Source organism: Cinclus cinclus, chromosome 14 (assembly GCF_963662255.1).
Source record: "Cinclus cinclus chromosome 14, bCinCin1.1, whole genome shotgun sequence".
In the NCBI taxonomy this organism is placed as follows: domain Eukaryota; kingdom Metazoa; phylum Chordata; class Aves; order Passeriformes; family Cinclidae; genus Cinclus; species Cinclus cinclus.
In genome coordinates, this window is record NC_085059.1 from 18,833,770 (window position 1) to 18,852,333 (window position 18,564).

Below are 18,564 nucleotides of genomic sequence, written 5' to 3' on the forward strand. Positions count from 1 at the left end.
TTTCCAAGTGCTTTGCTGCCTAATGACATCATCACCAGTGTGTTATTAAAGCTCAGCACTGACACTGCAGTCATTATATCTGCAAACACCAAGACATTATGGCAGGAGAAAACAATCCTTTTATTGAAAGCCAGGACATCTCATTGTGACAGGTGAATGTTTTACTCCTGAGATGAACCCCATATACATAACTATTTTTATGCAGTTTTCATGTTCCATTCACACAATTTGCTGGCTTAAAAGGCTTTAACAGTCAATCAAGGGTTCAAGCATTAAGCTGCAGAACAGAAGAAAATGATATTGTGTTATTGAAGTCAGGTAGATAAACAACACCTCCTGATTGTGATGGTACCATTATGTGCCTCAGGATGAAGAGGAGAGAGAAAACATTCACCTGGTTTCATATTCCAAATACTCACTGAGATTCATGTATAAATGGATGAAAGAACAGAGAGGGTTATTGTGTAATATTTTAATATCATAAAGTCAAATTTATGCAAACCAGGAAAAAAGGAAAGAGGGGTTTATGTCTTGTGTGGAGTACTGCCTTACTGAATTTGTGTTTATTATTCTGACAAGCTACAAAAATAAAATATATAAATGCAGAGACAACAGTAAATGTGTATCTCTTCTTTTGCAAGTAAACTGTCACAATATTATGCTCATTAAAAAGCTTTCTAAAACTAATAGCTCAGTGAAACACCAGACTTAATGGCTTGAGATAAATATCTTGCAACAGAGCTGTTTAAACCACTGTAAAAACAAACCTCTTAAACAGCAGAAGCACAAACACCAAGCAAACAACAGAGAACCTGTGTTCCCTGAAGTCACTTTGCAGTCTTGCACTGACTCCAGGAAGAACTACATCAAAATAAAAGCTTTCACTTTGCTTATATTTCCTTTGGGGCTGAATCTTCCTTTATTTTCTTGCTACACCCAGCCAAAGATGGACTCATCCTAGAGAAAAAAAAAGTGATAGAAGTGAGTTGGTGCATTCCCATTAATATAAAAAAAAATTCTCTATATCAAATGGGGCAAATAAAAACTGTTCAGATTCTTCAGACTGTACTTTAGACCATCAGGGAAGGATTTAGCTCAAAAAGAAGGCAAAATCCTCCTCCCTTTGCCTCGGCAAAGCACAGAACCTTCCCCGTGAGGATGGAGCTGCTCTGCTCCCCAAATCACTGAAATCCTGAAAAAATTTGAGCTCAATGTCAGCAATACTTTAGAATATAACTGGCACTTATGATAATATTAAACAAGACTAGTGTGTGTTTTTGATACTGTTAGTTTGCTTATTTTAGGGTTTTTTTGGCCTTTAATGGACTGTCTACATACCCTGTCCAGGTATGCCTCATTCTGTGACCTCTGGATCCTGCCAGAACCTGCAGGAGAACATCAGGTGGAGAAAAATCATCATTTGCAGTCACATGGAATCTAATCTTAATTGTAACATTCCAAGGAGTAAATAGGTAGCATTAAATTTCAAGTAGATTTTTGTTCTGTCAAAAAAACCCCAAACAACCCATTTGTGGAGGCAATAAAATGAAGCATTAATTTTCCACATTTATTAATCTAGGGAAAAAAAAAGATAAAAATGAACCCAGTTTATTCAGACTTGTTGATCCCTATCTAAACATCTCCTAGAATTATTCCATTTGCTGCTTGATTAATGAAAAATTCAGATCAACAGGAGACTTATCTCCTAGATTTGATGTTGTGCAAAGTCTGCTCAGTAGAAAGAAGGTATTAGAACTGATGGTTTTCACTGAAACAGGGCTTAATAGAAAATTCTCAGTTAAAGCTCCTGGGAAAGAAGGAAAAATTACAATTAAGGATAGAATAAGAGGGGAAAAGGAGGGATTGATTGGTTGGTGAGGTTTTTCATGTCACTGGAAATGATATATAAAGAAAATGCTCTTTCTCTAAAAGAAAAGAGTGGCTGAAAAGGGGACAGGCCCTGTCCATAAATGCAAGGTTAAACAGCACATGGTGATCCTTAACAAACAGAGAAGCAGCCATTATGGTAAGATGGCAGATCCACCCAGGAAATCATACATAAAGTAGGATTTGGTTTTTTTTTTTTCTTACAATGACTTGAAATATAATAATCTATTAAAGACTTCTCCATTTTTCTTGACACTTCTTTTTCTTGAAATCAAACAAACATAAATCCAGAAAGATTTTTTTTTAACTTCTGTCCTACACATCCGGGGATGTTGTGTCTTACACACAGATACATGTCCAACATATACATTAATAACTTTGCACAAACATTTCTGCAATGATCTCAGCTGTGGGAGAAAGCACATAGAACAGTTTCCATGGGAGGAGAGATTTATTAGATTGGAATTTCTTAGCACAGAAATATGACAGAGGCCAATGGAGCCTTGAATATGAATAGCACATAATGAATAATTATATAATGTCATAATTCCAGAATTAATCAGGAATTGGGTTTAAGGCCAACAGAAGAAGTGTTTTTGCACACAATGCAGAATATTTGCACAATAATTGCAGAAGAAGTCATTGAAGCATATTTCAGTGGAATTTCTTCTCCTATTCAATAACATCCATGGGGTTAGAGATTTCTGTTCTGAACCAGAATTGCATTTCTTTTGTTCTCATGAAGAAGATTTTTGAGGGAGTATTTTGAGGGAATATTTTGTCATGTGTGTGGAAATCTAATCCAACATTTTACAAAATAAAACACTGGCAGGAATGGTCCCACACTTTGGGGTACATCCCAACATGCCCCCATGTGGAAAACTTCCATCAGCACCAATGCAAGGGAAAAAAAAGGGGCTGAGGGTAAAAGTGGCATTTTTTAACTTGCCTGGTAGCTCTTCATGGATTAGTATATGTTTCCTAATAATTCATCCAACTGTGAGGTCAGAAATTCCAATTTCATTTGTAAGCATACACTGTATTATCTTAAATTGTGCAGCAGCTACAATGCCTCTAATTGAAATTGGCTGAATGCAGAGCACCAGTTTTAATTCCCAAGTCATTTTCCAGTAATGAAAGAGCTGCATTCAGGGCACAGAGTGAGAACATGTTCGATGGTTTTGTTAAATTGTGTTACAGCAACCTTTGGGGAGCATCTAATTTATTTATTGTATGTATGAAATCAACCACTATTTTCCTACGTGAAAAAATAAATTATTATTCATACAACTGCTGCCTTGGGCCCATCTGTGAATAAGTTTAATTATGTATTTCACATGTTCAGAAAAACTTGCAGATGTTTTATGTGCACGTCTTTAATGTCAGGCTGCAGCAAGCACTTCCACCATCCTTCCTCCAAATTAACACATACAAGAGCCTCCATGAAACAAAAGGGTTTTTTCCAAAAAAGCTGGGAGTGCCTAAAGCACAGAATGAATTCCATTTGTGAGTTGTAAAACCTACTAACCAAAAAAAAACAGCTGAATGGACCTTAAAACTTGGGACCCTCATTTGTATTAATAATTTGTTTTCCCCAGTAAAATAAAACATGATCACTTCATTTCCTACCTTCTCCATCAAACTGGCTGCAGGACAACAGTCGGCTTCTGAACCTTTCATTTTCCTCAAGCATTTTTGAAATCACTTTCCAGACCTTGTGCCAGACTTTGGACTGAAAATAAAACGTGAAGCATATAAAAAGTTTGCATTAAAACATCTACAGAACAGAACTTTGAATTCCCCACAATGGCCATGAAGTCCAGCTGGGTTTTTTTTGCTGGGAACTGGGAAAGAAGGGATAAATATGTGTGATATATGGAAGATTTAAAAGCCAGAAATACTAAATTCCTCCATTATTTTTCACATGAGATCTCCATCTCCTTTCTTGCCTACAACTCTTGTGTTTATCCAGGACTTGAGAAGTGCCCTTCAGGATAAGAACAGCTCATGAAAATGAGTGTAGAGCCATTAAGCTCTCCTCAAAGTCATCCAAAATGAGGCAGGGGGTGTGAAGATTATGTAGTTTTCCAGGAGAAAAAAGTTTCCCATGTGGTCCCTCAGCAGCAGCATAACTGAGGCCCCAAACTCAGATTCAAGACCAGCAATGCTCCTGCCTATTTCATATCAAATCCATACTAATTTGTTTTATAGATGTTGAACATCTTTATTTTAGGGGCATAAAGCTCTGTCCACAGCGGGCACATTTCAAACCTGTGCATTGCAAAGATTAAATTGGAATTGCATTCAGGCAGAGGTGGCCTAACAAACAGAAGTGGCTGTTGACACGCTGATGTTTGGACTTTTGCTGGACCTCATCTGAGAAACTTATTTAAATCTAAAGATGGTTTGTTTCTCGAGGACATGTATTGGTAAAATATTCTATATATTCCTCATTGGTTCTGAAGACTATTCAATGCACCAGGAGAGCCATACTCCAGGATGTTATTAGCTGTTCCTCTGCACTTGGTAGCAAAATGTTAAATGTTTCTAAATCAAGTGTCTATGACAGGATTCTGTTCTAGTCCAGCTGATTACTTGTACTTCACACATTACAGAATCTCATAATGAGTTACTGCTTAACAAATGTCCCTCTTAAAATTTCAAGCATTTGTCGAACTACTGAGAAGGAACAGAAAAACATTTGTGAAGCAGAAAGTAATTCTGCATTGCTCCAAGGATGGCGTTAATAGCTCGGGTTCCTGCCTTCACTTATTTGTAACCCGTGGGATTTCTTTGTTTAAAACATGAGAGGAAGAGGAGCTGCAGAGCTTTTTCCTGCTGGGTTTCACCCCCAAGGTGTGCTGCACCCTGGCCCCAGTCCAGCAAAGCATTTCAGTACAGGCTTTAAATCAACAGCATACTCTCATTTTTCAAGGTAAGCACGCACTTAAGTGCTTTATTGAATAAGAGCCAGAATTTTAAAGCCTCCAGAGAGGGAAGATAATACCATTTTTTCTTTTCTGTAAGTAAGGTTTTCAGTAACAGGCTACCAATTCCATCTTTTAATCTCCCTCATGCTCTCACACACACAGTGAACAAACAGCTTTCTCAAATGCCAAGGCAGCTAATTGAGCTGCCACACTTTATACCTTTTTCTTCTTTCGTTTAATGACTTTATCAGCATTTCTTGAAGGGATGGGAAAGTCAAAGGTGTCAGCCTTAGCCTCCTGAGGGTCACCTGGAAAGAGTTTAGAAAGCACTTTTTGAGTATTTACAATGTGTTCCTAAGAAAGATGCTGACTGCTGCCACAGGTTGCCCAGAGAAGCTGTGGCTGCCCCATTCCTGGAAGCATCCAAGACAGGTTGGATGGAGTTCTGAACAGCCTGGTCTAATGGAAGGTGTCCCTAGGAAGGGGATGGAACTTTAAGGTCCCTCTCAATCCAAACCACTCTATGATACCAGAGGGATCCTTATTTCTGATCTTCTTATAGGGTATCAACCCTTACATCCTGCAGCTTGTCCCCTTCTTCTTTACTCCATTGTAACCTGGGGCCAGCGAGCGTCTCTCAAACACCACAAAGCAGATTTCAAAACTACACAGCACTGACACATTAGACAGCAGGCTTCTGGGAGCTTTGAATTCCCTCTCTTCGCCAGAGCTGTACACAGCAATCGAGACGTGACCTCACCAGTGCCCAGAACAGGGCAAGAAGCACCCCGCCGGGTTTTGCTGGCCCCGCTATTCCTGGTACACACAATTAAGCCACACTTGAGCCACCCCCAGCCCTCAGAGAACCCGACACACGGGGGCTGTCCCGGGCTCTCACGTACCGCTGCTGGTGCGGCTCCGGCCTCGCCTCTCGCTGCCGCCCGGCCCGGGGCTGGGGCTGGGCCCGGCCCGCGGCTCCGGGGCGGCCCTGGGGGCCCCGGCCCGGCCCGGGGGGCTCCGCCGCCAGCCCCGGCCCAGGCGGATCACGGGGCCGCAGCGGTGCGAGCCGAAGCTGTTCACGTACACCAGCGGCACGGGCAGGCAGGCGCGGAGGCCGCGCTCCTTCTGCGGCGGGGCCGCGGGCATGAGGGGAACCGGGACTGGGGCTCTGTGAGGAGAAACGAGGGTCGGTGGGGGGAACGGGGGCTGAGGGGAACCGGGGAAGAGCTCAGTGAAAGGAGCCCAGGGCTGTGACAGCAGCCGGGACTGAGGGGGCAGCGAGGGGTCGGTGAGGGGAGCCAGAGAATGAGAGGAGCCGGGGTTCGGTGAGTGGAGTCGGGCAGTGAGTGGAGCCGGGGACTGAGGGCAGCCGGGGCTCGGTGAGGGGAGCCGGGACTTGAGGAGCAGAGCCAGGCACTGAGGGGCTGCATTGTCCCCCTGTCCCTGGGCCAGCGCTAGAGTTTAGCACACATTGCTGCTGCCCGAAGGCACGTATTGATACATTTCATGCAAGTTATTGATCTGTTTGTAGCAGTGATAAGGGGACTCTGGACTAAAGGTAGTTTGATGTCATGTTTGTCTCCACACCAGGAGAACCGCTGGCATCCCTTTGCTGCAGTGCAAGGATTTCCCCTCCAAACAGTGCACCCGCTCCAGCCACATGCTGAACAATAATGAAGCATCAAATACCTGTTTTGTCCTTCAGGCAGCAACACGTGTGACACTGACAGAATGCCTGGCAGGGTCGGTCCGGCCCATGCAGGTGCTCGGCTGAGGCGTGTCCCATTGCAGCCATGGGTTTGGTGGATATGGACAGTGACAAGTGGCATCCTCAAACCACTGAAGAGCTCAAGTCATAGAATCATGGAATGGTTTGGAAGAGACCTTAAACACCACCCAGTGCCACCCCTGCCATGGGCAGGGACACCTTCCACTGTCCCAGGATGCTCCAGCCTGGCCTTGGACACTGCCAGGGATCCAGGGGCAGCCACAGCTGCTCTGGGCACCCTGTACCAGGGCATCACCACCTTGACTGGGAAGAATTTACATCAAGTCCCACTGATGTTTTCTTTCTCACCAAAATACTGCTCCAGATTACTTCCCAGAGTCCAGTTTGCACAGGGCTGCAAATTAGAAATAATAAATTCTATGAAAATACCTATTTTTCCTAATTGTTTCAGCAGCACTGGCAGCATGAATGGTGTTGCCCTCTGGAATAGATGCAAACAGACCATGAAGCAAATTGTGGCCGTTCCCCTGGCTTTGAGGAGGCTGAAGGTCCCTGCGTGTGTCCAGAGAAGGGAACAGAGCTGGGGAGGGTCTGGAGCAGCTGAGGGAGCTGGGGAAGGGGCTCAGCCTGGAGAAAAGGAGGCTCGGGGGGACCTGGTGGCTCTGACAGGAGGGGACAGCCAGGAGGAGAGGGAACGGCCTCAGGCTGCGCCAGAGTGGACATCAGCAGGAATTCCTCCATGGAAAGGGCGCTCGGGCACTGGAAGTGCCCAGGGAGGTTTGGATGCCCATCCCTGGAGGTGGCACCGGGCGCTGCGATGGGGCGCAGGCCGCACTCGGCGCTGCCGGAGCCGCTCTCCCCTCAGCGGTTCCCGCGCAGTGCGGGCGGGCCCCGCCAGGTGGCGGCCGCAGCCGCGGAACCCGCGCTGCCCCCGGGGCCTGCCAGGCATGCCCGGATCGCCGGCTCTTGTACGCACCGCCGGGGAAAGGCACGGCGGCTGTGCAGCTGCCAACGAGGAGGAACAACTCGCGCAGAGGAACAGCTAGCCAGAGTAATTGGTTGTTTCCCCGTTATAAAAGGGCATCTCCTGCTGGTTCCAAAGGGACTAAAAAAGGAGGTTGTAGGTGTGATACAACCACCGAGTCGGGAGCCTTGAGATCAGCTGTGACCTCCTATATCAGGGAAAGGTTCTTCCCTTACCCAGAGGGTGCTGGGCACTACCCAGGCTCTCCCCAGGGAATGGGCACAGCCCCGAGGCTGCCCATGGAGAGCTCCGGGAGAGCTTGGACACCTCTCCCAAGGATGCCCAGGCTGGGATTGTTGGCAAGGCCAGGAGCTAGATCAATGACCCTTGTGGGTCCCTTCCACTCAGGATATTCTGTGATTCTACAGCTCTCAATTCCACTCTTCCACAAACCCAAACTCCCTCCTCCTCTGTCAAAACCTGCACTAACCAACTGTACCAGTGAGGCAGCAACCACCGAGTTCAGTTTGGGATATTAAACCCAAAAGCTCCGTTAAAAACTGGCCTACGAACATCCCCAGGTCCATCCATCGCAAAGCCCTGGTAAAGAAATCCCTTCTTTAGCTGCAATGCTGCCACCACAAACCCCCAGTGAAACCTCACACATAAACCTAAAGAGCCCCGCGTTCATTCCATGACTGTCTCCGCATTGTGCAGGAACACTCGCTGCTCTATCTGCCAGGGCAGGAGCTGTCTGTGCCAGCTGGCAGCTGCTTCCTTCCTCCGGCCTCCTCGGGGCACCACGGCTGCCAAGGCAGTGGTTTCTCAGCACCTGTACTCACAGAAATGCTTCCACCCTGCTAGTGCAAACACACAGACCTCGTGGGGCGCGTTTTGTCCACTTTCCCAACAGCACATTGCCAGCACTTTGATCTCCAATGCAAATTCAGCTCAGATCCTTTTTAGGATCTGCTGCTACTCAGAAAAATCAAAGCCACCTAAAATCTCTCTGCAGATCTGTCAAGTTCAGCTATTTTAGCTGCACACTGCTCTTCACCCACCTTTCTACATGTGTGAACTGACTACCAGCTGGCCACTATCTCTGTATCAATCGCTCTGAGCAAACATCTCAGCTTTTCACCACAGCTGTAACTGTCCGGTTAAAAATAGCCCAGATTCCAGCTTTCAGCCTGCACCTCATGGTGTGTTTGCTTTGTGCTCCAAAGGCAGCTCCTCCATCTCATGACTTGTTCCTGAATTCCATTGTTTCAGTTTTGCTCTGGCCAAGGATGTGTCATCCTTCATGAGCCCTGACAGTCCTTTTAAAATGAGGCAGTTTTTGATGCCTACAGCTGGTGCCAAGGAGAAAGAAGGAAGGAGCCTTTGGGACACTGCTGCATGCATAGTCAGTGATTCCCTAAAAAAACCCTTCTGCTGCTGGTGGAGATTTGGGTTTCTCTGAGCACTCTTTGCAGTGGAGAGTACTCACATGATTCCATAGAATTCATGGAATCACAGAATGGGTTTGAGGGACATTAAAGATCATCTCATTCTTGCCCTGCCTGGGACACCTTCCACCATCCCAGGTGGCTCCAAGTCCCAATGTCCACCCTGGCCTTGGACACTTCCAGGGATTCAGGGGCAGCCACAGCTTCTCTGGGCACCCTGTGCCAGCGCCTCACCACCCTCACAGGGAGAAATTTCTTCTGTACATCTCACCTAAACTTAACCTAAAATTCAACATAACTCAGGCAAGGCCATTGCTCACTAACTGTAACATTATCTTGATCAACTGCAAAGGGTGAATACATCTGAAGAAGGAGTCTGTGCTCATTCTGACAACAGCTACATTCAAACCTTGTTAATGACACCCTCAGTAGTAGCACAAACAATTACTCTATCACCCTCGTTTTCATAGAATATATAATAAGTCACTGGAATGAGGGATTTCATTAGTATGTGGTTACTGCACAAAAGACACTGGGGACCATTTATTAGTGTAACCAGGAATCATAATAAAAACAAAAGTCACAACTTCTGCTAAGTCAAATCAATGAGTTTGCCTTCAGCTTCTTCTTGCTTGTAAAATTTCATCATTTAGTCTGGCTCTCAGTTAACAGTGTGAGCAGTAATGGGGCAGCAGATAAAGGGACAGCACCTGCATTTCACAGCAGTGAACCTGCACAGCTCCCACAGCTTTACAAACCACACACATGGGAATCTCTTCCTCCACACCACACCAAGCCAGTTCTCCCATCTCTTCATGCTGTGCATAAAAATATTTAGCAGACTATAAAGTGTGTTACAGAAAAGGCTGAGCCTCCCCTGGAGAGATTTCCAAATCACCAAGAAGATCCATAGGCTTTACAACAAAACCCATGTCAAGGAGATCAAACCCCCTGGCTTAGCAGAACTTTGTGTTACAGCATTTCAACAGACTGCCTATTGCAAATAAAACTATGTGGAAAACTCAAGGAGACAAAATGAGCCCTGAGATTACACCAGAACGACACAGCCTGATATCCAGGAAAGGCTGGTAGTCAAGTGAATGAAGCAGAAATCAGATGAGGACTTCACTTGCTCTGATTTCATTTTCTAAATGAAAAATTAACTAAATGTGCAAGTTATCGGTATTTGTTTCCAAATCAGAGACAGGGAAACTTTACCAAGGATTAGGCTGCAGAGACTGTGATATTAAAAAGTCTCCTATTCAGGGAAATGTGCAGTTAAGATCCTGAGAGAACACACAGCTGAGGAAGTTCAGCCCTACCTGCCATAACCCTCCAGATACTGAAAGAATCCTGGCTCGTGCAGGATGTACAATGCAAAAATCACTAAATCAGCCCCAGATTCAGCATTAATGTAGATAACCCAAAACCAGGCACAAAAAGCTCTCCATTTCTTACTTCTCTGAGATCCAGCAGGACGCCAGGCCAAAGTGTGACCACCACCACACCTGGCTGCAGGAGTGCCTTTCCCTGGAGGTGTCCAAGGAATGCCTGGAGGTGGCACTCAGTGCTGTGGGCTGGGGCACAGCTTGGACTTGATGGACTCTGAGGTCTTTTCCAGCCCAAAAGGTTCTGGGATTCTCAGCAGCAAGGCCACCCTGCAATGGCACTGAGCATTCCCTCCTCCCTTCCTCCCCCAGAGACATCAGCATGCTGCCAGGAGAGGAGCAGAGCAGGGCTCTATCTCCATGGATTGCTCCCTCTACAGAGAAAATGGAAGCAGTCACTGCTTTGTTCTGCCCTCATACTCCTCCACAGACATCCCCTGTACAAGCAACTCTTGAGCAAATCCCCTTTTCACTGACTGAAGAGCTGGGCTGATTTTGCCAGTGTGTACAGAGCAGCATCTGTCCATGCACAGCTGGCCCACTGCAGCAGAGCTGGGGGCTGCTGCTGCTGCTTCTAGGAGAATGCCTCAGAAACTTAAGGAGTCTCAGTTAAACCCACAAACACTTGGCATGAGCTGGTTTGTGCTCCCAACCCAGCCTAGCACTGGTCATCAGCTTAAAGCCACAAGCACTGCCTTGCAAAGTGACACTTGGCCAAAGTGACAACTTAATGCACAGCAAGGCCTGAACAATCCCTCAGCAAACTGATCCTGGTCTGTGAGTCAGCAGTGATGTCAGATGGTGATTTATACCGAGCAAACATTTTTTTTTTAAGCCTTAGGTTGGAGAAGGCTGGCAGAGATGAAATGCATTGCTCTTCTTCCACGGATTTCAGATCTGGTCTGAGTTACTGAGGCACACAGTGTGTGTCCACTGCATCTACCCATCACTCTGCCATTTAAAACCAACGTTCTTCACTCCTATGAAAAGCAAAGCAACTCCTAGTTTTGGGATAAAAAAATACCCCACAGCTGAGAATAATAAATGACATTAATTTTAAACATTAAGAATAATACAAACCCAGAAATGTGTCCTCACATTAAAGTCATCCTTAAACTGTGCTATGCTCAGAGAATTTAATGTCGGCTTTCATGACCCATCAGAATTAAATTTCAGGAGGAAAAATGCAATCAAATACTGAATTAATACATCTCTATATTTTATGTATACCAGGAGGACCGAGAACTTTGGACCAGCAGATTTCATAGAGGAACCTTAGCAGAACACAGTCTCCCACGCTCCATAAACAAAGTGACCGAGGCAGCTTCCCTCAGGGAGAGATGCAAATAAATCAGCATTTAGTATCAAATTGTCTCTCTGACAAGCCCTACAAGAAATCAGGAAATTATAGTTCCTGTGCCATGAAAACAGGTGATACGTGATGGCATCAATCAGAGCATGGGGATGCAGGAAGACTTTCAGTGATGTATTCAGAGCACTAATTCACCCCCTTCAGTTCCTCTGAGTGCACAGACAGCTGCGAGGATATTCTTATCCCACAAGCTGTTTTTCACTCTGACAAACTGAATCAGCTTGTTTCACACAGAGGAAGGGATGGCAGCATTTCTCCTCAGCTCCCCTTTCCGAGGCTGTGACTCGTCCCAGATTCCCTGGAGCCGCAGCTGGAGAGTCAGGATCGAGGAGAAAGTGTCCCACAACAACCTGACAGCTCAGAGCCCGTCCTGGAGATCAGCTCAGCCTTAAACCGGGGGAGATTTGTTCCATCCACCTCCTGCACCGGGCCTGGAATTAGGCAGCTCGGTCAGTGCAAGAGAGCCCCCGGGGGCTGTGATGGGGGGGCTGCTCCTGCTGGAAGGAAAAAGCTGGGATTCATATGCGGTGGGAATTCTGGAATTCCACCCAGCAGGGCTTCCCTCCATCTTCTGGAGTCTGCCTGTAGCATTTACAGCTCCAGTGCAAAGTGAAACCCAAAATGGATTTGTTGTGTCATCTGCCTAAGAAACTTCCCAGCAATTCACAATCAGTCCATCCCTCCCAACAGTGATTCTCTGGAGTTTCCAGACCTTTCCTCTTATTGATTCCAGTGTTTTAGACTCTGCCTAGTAAGAAAACTTACACATTGACCAAGTCTTCTGCAATCTTCAGAATAGAAGAATTTTAGAATGAATATACATTGTAATCCCCAAGTGTAAATCAGAATTTGGATCCTGAGAAACTCTCTGAGTTTGCAGGACTTGGAATTGGAGTCAGGCAGGGAGCGCCCTGTTTGTGAAGGACATTGCTGATTCCACCATCCAAAGCCTTAAACCTTCCATACTCCAGGACCAGATTTCAAGTCTGTCACCCTTGTGAAAAAACATGAACTGTAAGCACATGTTGTGTAAAAGCCCATTTGCACTTGACAACAATGTCAACAACTGTGGCTATTTCCCAACGATCCCAGTGCAGGGAACAGAGGGATAAAGTTTCCCAGCCAAGTCACAGGCTGGAACTGGCCAAGGATGTCTGGTGCTGCCTGGCTGGCACTGAGCACCGAGGAGTTCCTGCCTCACTGGGCAGACAATGCACCCCCAGCCACTCTTGATCTCAGGCATCCCAGCTTTCTGTTCAAACAGAAAGGGAAGGGAGCTGGGAATGTCTGCATGGAACCGCCAGCAAAGCTTGGCATTCCTGTTAAAAACCAATTCCCAAAGGCAGGAGCTGCTCCAAGTGCACCAGGTGGAGGCAAAAGCCAGGGAAGTGATCAGCACCGGCAGAACTAATCCCATCAGAGCTGCAGGATCTGCTTTTCCGGAGCACCCACACAAAGGAATGAGACTCACCATCCACTGAGCATTTGCACCACAATTCCTTCAGTGATGGCACTCGAGATTAGCACATGAGCGGCACAACTCTGGGATTCCTTAAGCACCTGCTGAACAGCCCTGGAAGAGCAGATCTGTAAGGTAGCAACACTTCACGAGACTTAAAGGTATTTTAAATTAAAGGCTGAAACAAGCAAGTTCTCTAAGAGGTCAGATGCCTTCCCTCTGTTACTGTCAGATCACAAGTGAGACAATTAAAGAGGATTCCTTGGCTGTCCCTGCCTTGCTCTGGCTCCCTCTGTGTCCCACTGCACGGTGGTCTCTGACTGGTCTCTCTCTGGCTGAAGGAGCTGGGATTGCTCAGTCTGGAAAAGAGAAGGATTTGGTTGACCCAACTGCGGCCTTCCAGTAGCCAAAGGAGAGATGGGGAGAGACCCTTCACAAGGGCTGCAGTGACAGGACACGGGGGATGGCTTCACTCTGTCACAGAGCAGCTTTAGGTGGGATTTTGGGAAGAAATTCCACCCTGTGAGGGTGGTGAAGCCCTGGCTGTGGCTGCCCCTGGACCCCTGGCAGTGTCCCTGGCCACGGCAGGGGGTGGCACCGGCTGATTTTTAAGGTCCCTTCCAGCCCGAACCATTGTGGGGTTACCTGTGCCTCAGTGGTTCTCTCCTCACCTGCTGCATCTTCACCTCCCCAAGGAACCTTTGCTGCATTTGTGACCAGAACAGGGCAGCAGAACTTTCCCTTTTCACCACACACAGCCCAACAAAATCCCCTCCCCAAGCCCCACGAGCTTCGGGGGGAATGAGTTCCTATGGGAAACTCAAAATAAAAAGGTTAAGGAGAAACATTGAGTTAAAAGTTTTATTCATTCAACATCTCACATTACAAATATTTAAAAATTATATGCATACTGGTATAAATAGTCATTTGCAAACTATTTAATAACATTAATTTTCACTAGCACTTCAACAAATGAACTCTTTAAAAAAAGTAACTTGTGTTATATAACTTAGAGTAGAACATACAAAAATATGAACTTAAACGTGAAAATGACTTTAATAAAAAATGAATTACCCTTATTTAAAATGCTATAATAAATACTACAACCTCCCCATACACAGTAAAAACTATATGGAAATTCAGCCAAGTAGTACAATTAACTGACATACTTAAATAACTTTTCCTTCTGATAATATGAGCAATACATTGGGGGAAAAACATATTAGGGATTAGTAAAAACTAGACACCCACTTGCTAAAAGTTTCACTTCCAAAAAATATAACAAAAAAATCTGATGAAAATTATAAAAACTAATTATACTTTAAAATTTAAAAATATAAAAAATAAAACAGTTGAATACAATATTGTCCCAATTCTTACAATGCTATCACAGTAGCTTTAAAATAAGATAATAAAATAAAGCAAATGACCAAAACGTTTTATTCCATTTTTTTTTAAAAATAATCTCAAATTTACATTAGTAGAAAGATTGATTTCTGATTCTTTTCTTTAGAAACACCAGCAAGAAAGAGGATTTACTAGAACAGTAGAAAATGACATTTTTAAATGTCTGCAATTAAAAACAAAGAATTACACTGCAAAGATCTTCCAGAAGTCTGAAATAGGTATTGCACATAACTTGAAGTTAACTTGCCACAATTCATCACATTCAAGTTTTAAATCACCTTTGAACAGAAGGTTTGAACTCTTCAAAAACACAAGGGGTGAATTATCAAGTCTTTCCAACAGCATCCTTATAAAACGCTAAATTCAGTCACTGCAAGGTTGAAATTTGCATTCTGCAGAGGTCTGTGTATGGAGAAGTAGAGACTATACCAAAAAAGCACGGGGCAGTGGGGTTCCTTTACATATAAAATAATCAGAAACACTTTATTTTACATTGCAAAAATAACCATGGAATTACTGTGCCACTCCCCCCGGGAACGCGGCTGCTCATTAATGACACCCCCCCACCGGTGGCTAATTACACCTTGATGAGCCTGGGGCTACACGGTAACCCCAAAGAGCCCCGTGCAATCAGAGGCTTGGCCAGCACTGTTGAAGCACAGAGTAATGGAGAGAGAATTGTTGATGCCCTGTAAATCGAAGTGTAACCAAAGGATCTGTAAACACGCTTGTCACACAATCACAAGTGAATATTAGTAGAATAACGATTTCTTACATTAGTCATGCATACTAACATTACATGCCTGCCACCTAGCAGGCTCTCTTTTATTCTTTAAATATAATTTAAAAGAGCAGACACGGTTCTGCATCAAACACCTAACATCGATTCTTTATTAATAATAAAAATGGCTAAACATTCACCAAAAACGTCTGCATTTGTGTATAATTTTTAAAAACTCAGTAAGAAGCGGTAGACAATTTTGATGGTTCTTGACTTTTAAATTTCTACACTATATTTATGCATTTAAATTTCATGGGTCTAAAGACAAGTGTCATTTGTCACTCTCATGCTTTTTTCTTCTTTAATTCTCAACTTTACATATACTATTTCTTAAATTATATGTACACCAAATACCTGGTGCTGGGCTAAGATGTTTAAGCAACATGCTTTCTTTTCTCTGCAGATTCTAAAATAGCATTGCCAGTGCACAACATCCATAATTCAAAATGTATGCAGAGCACTGAAATGTATAAAAAGCAGAATATAAGAAAATAAAATTTATTAAAATTATTTATATTAAAAAATGAAGTATATGAAGATCTCTCAGTAATAAAAGTACAAAAAGCTACTCTTTGCAATATGAAAAATTGAGGTATTGCATAAAGAGATATCCCGTCAGTGAAAAGTGTGCCTAAAAATGCTCACTGTTGGAAAAACAAGATATACAAAAGTAGTGCATAACAAATATACATTATGTGCATGACAAAATAAGTTAGCTACAAAAACACTGTACCGAAATTCAGCAGGTCATGTACAAAGGGAAAAAATTATTATTCAAAGCTAGTTCTCAAACAGTGTTATTTTCTTGTAATGGAAACCCACCTCACCTGTTTGCTGGGTAGGATCGGCACAATAGCACACCCCAAGCCACCTACAAGCACTAAAAAAATGAAAGGAACATTCCAACTAGAATTATGTACTTCAGAGAAAAAAAAGTCCCTGACAATCTACACAAGAGCACTCTGCATTTGCATTACTGTTGTCAATATTTTCAGGGATTTCAGTAAAAGCAGCTCCCTTGCTATACTTGACTAATAGACAGCAAATGTCTCCATTTTGACCTTTGGAACTTGGTAAGGTATCAGTTCATTAAAGCCTGTATTGAACAGAAAAACTGCTTCTCATAAAGATAATGGGGGCTGGGGGAAAGGGATGAGGGGGGCTTTGAAGGGAGCAGATGTTTTTCCAAGCAGTGCCAGGGCAAATCTTTGGTTTGGGAGACTCTCAGGTGGTCCCAGGCCCCTGGGGCCGGGCAGAGATTGCCACAGAATCACTTTGTTTGCACACTGCTACATCCTTGGTGGAGAAGTTGGCCAGGGCATTTAGTTCAAAAGTACACTAAAAATAAATTTTCAGAACTACTCCTTCATTCACCTGTTTCAAACTAAACCCTCTGCACCCACTCGTCAGCGTTGGGTTCAGTGTCCCCGGCCGGTGCTTCTCAAGGTTCTGAGTTCCAATAAAGCCGGCGTTAATTAGCGGTGTTGGCACTTCCACCTGCGGGTCTTTATCTCCCCACAATTAGTTCTGAAGAGCTGGGAGCGGAGCTGGGATTCTTTCTACAGGAAGAGTAAGAAAGGCATCTGCACACTTGCACCATGCCATGCACACAGTTCGGCCAACGGTGCAAAGCAGGATTTGGAAACTCCTTGGGTTCATGCCTTCTGTTACAGCTAAATTTGAGGGGATCGAAAAGTGACTTTACAGCCAAGATGGGAAACCAATAAGCAGCCAATTGGAGGTTGTGTGCCACAATGGAATATCAAAATTCCAGTAAAAATCAGTGATATCCTTGAGGTATCTTTAGGTTTTCTACTTTTTCACGTCAAAATGGAGAGCAAAGGCTGGCCCCTGATGAATGTTAGTATATTAGGATATAGAGTTATATATAGCCATCAAAAATAAAATCTATATATTTATCCTTCGGGAGAGGAAATGCCAGTTCACTAATTGTCATTACTCTAGCTTTGGTAGGATATCTAGGGCTGTAACCAGACAATTGAGTTCTCTTAAAGAAAGAAAAAAGTGCACTCCCCCCTCAGTAGTAACTTTACTCAACTTTTACATTCAGGAATTCTTAAAATGTAATCATTTTGATGAAAATATAGTAAGCTCTGCCTATCTCGTTAGTAATTTGGATGTGGGTGGTAGCCAGAGGCACGGTCAGATACACACCGAGCTAAAATCTCAGCCTCAAAACCCTTAAAAGAGTTTTTTTTTTAAAAAAAAAGCAACAAACAAAAAACATCATTATTAATAGTGCTGCTTCAACTTTGCTCATGCATTTCTGTTGCTTTAAACATGCTCTTTCCTGTTGGTAGGTAAACGCTAACTTCATCTGTTGCTGGAAAAATTCAAAGTCCAAACAAACAAACAAACAAACAAAAAAAAAAAAAAGAGGCAAAAATAGGCTTCCCTGGGGGAAAAGTGTCAGAACAGACTGATAGTGTTATTGTTACACGGTTATTTAATAAAAGTATTATTATGTTCTTTATTAACAATAATTTAATTAAAAAACCAAAATACTCTATTGTTTCAATTCTCTTCTCTTAATATTTTTCTCTCCTCTAAGAAAACGTTGCAGGAAATTAAGTGTTCTCTCTCGGTAGTAAGGACAAGAGAACGCAACATGTTATCGATACGAAAAGGAGTTCCCAATACAGTTTTCAATGACAAGATTCTATAAAATACCCATTATAGGTCATTCTTTCGTTAGACTATTGTTAAATTACAGACTACTACAAAAGGACATGCTGTGAGTGAGGGGCAGGGTGGGGAGGGCAGTCGGGAGAACAGAAGAGTGCACTTAATTGGAGGCCTGCAAATGAGCGATCCTTTAGTTCCAGCGGAATGAAATATGTCTCGGGCGGTCCCCTCCCTCCTTCACCAGGGGCTTGTGGAATTCCCTGCCGGCACGGGAGTGGATAGCAGCCCAGCAATATTCACAGTAATACTGCAGACACGTCACGTTAGCACAGAAGAACGGGGCGAACTTCCCGCCGCAGCGGGCGCCCTGACACTCGTCACACAGCTGATCGTCCAGGACATATGGCTTAACTTCCACCTGCGGCCACAGAACGAGACAGTCGGTCATTGTGCAGTGCAAACCCTTCCTTCCACAGCCCTGTGTCAGCAGGGCAGCCAGCAGCTGTGCACTGGGGAATGCTGCCTGTGGGATTTCCCCCCGGTAAGACCTGAC

General features: G+C 44.2%; 2 protein-coding genes across 5 annotated transcripts in view; both read right to left on the reverse strand.

Moving 5' to 3' along the window:
• Nucleotides 1-206: 206 nt before the first annotated feature.
• On the reverse strand, nucleotides 207-5,963 carry C14H5orf47 (chromosome 14 C5orf47 homolog). The gene is made up of 5 exons (XM_062502294.1): nucleotides 5,720-5,963; nucleotides 5,037-5,125; nucleotides 3,517-3,619; nucleotides 1,339-1,385; nucleotides 207-957 (listed from the first exon to the last, which is right to left on the reverse strand). Exons 1-5 carry the CDS (start codon nucleotides 5,961-5,963, stop codon nucleotides 931-933), a joined length of 510 nt encoding a protein of 169 aa, XP_062358278.1. The 3' UTR covers nucleotides 207-930.
• An 8,061-nt stretch (nucleotides 5,964-14,024) lies between these two features.
• Nucleotides 14,025-18,564, reverse strand: part of CPEB4 (cytoplasmic polyadenylation element binding protein 4) — a 39,266-nt gene continuing 34,726 nt past the window's right edge. For all 4 annotated transcript variants that reach the window (XM_062502115.1, XM_062502117.1, XM_062502114.1 and 1 more), the window contains one exon: nucleotides 14,025-18,429. In XM_062502115.1, the coding sequence (XP_062358099.1) occupies nucleotides 18,202-18,429 (228 nt within the window). In that variant the 3' untranslated portion in view covers nucleotides 14,025-18,201. The remainder of the gene's footprint in view (nucleotides 18,430-18,564) is intronic.

Excerpts from the sequence above, each read along its gene's own strand:
- C14H5orf47 (XM_062502294.1), bottom strand. The coding sequence starts at position 5,963 with ATGCCCGCGGCCCCGCCGCAGAAGGAGCGCGGCCTCCGCGCCTGCCTG. Across the intron at positions 5,126-5,719 it reads CCGGAGCCGCACCAGCAGCG|GTGACCCTCAGGAGGCTAAG; the intron begins GTACGTGAGAGC and ends AACTCTTTCCAG. Across the intron at positions 3,620-5,036 it reads TTAAACGAAAGAAGAAAAAG|TCCAAAGTCTGGCACAAGGT; the intron begins GTATAAAGTGTG and ends TTTTATTTTCAG.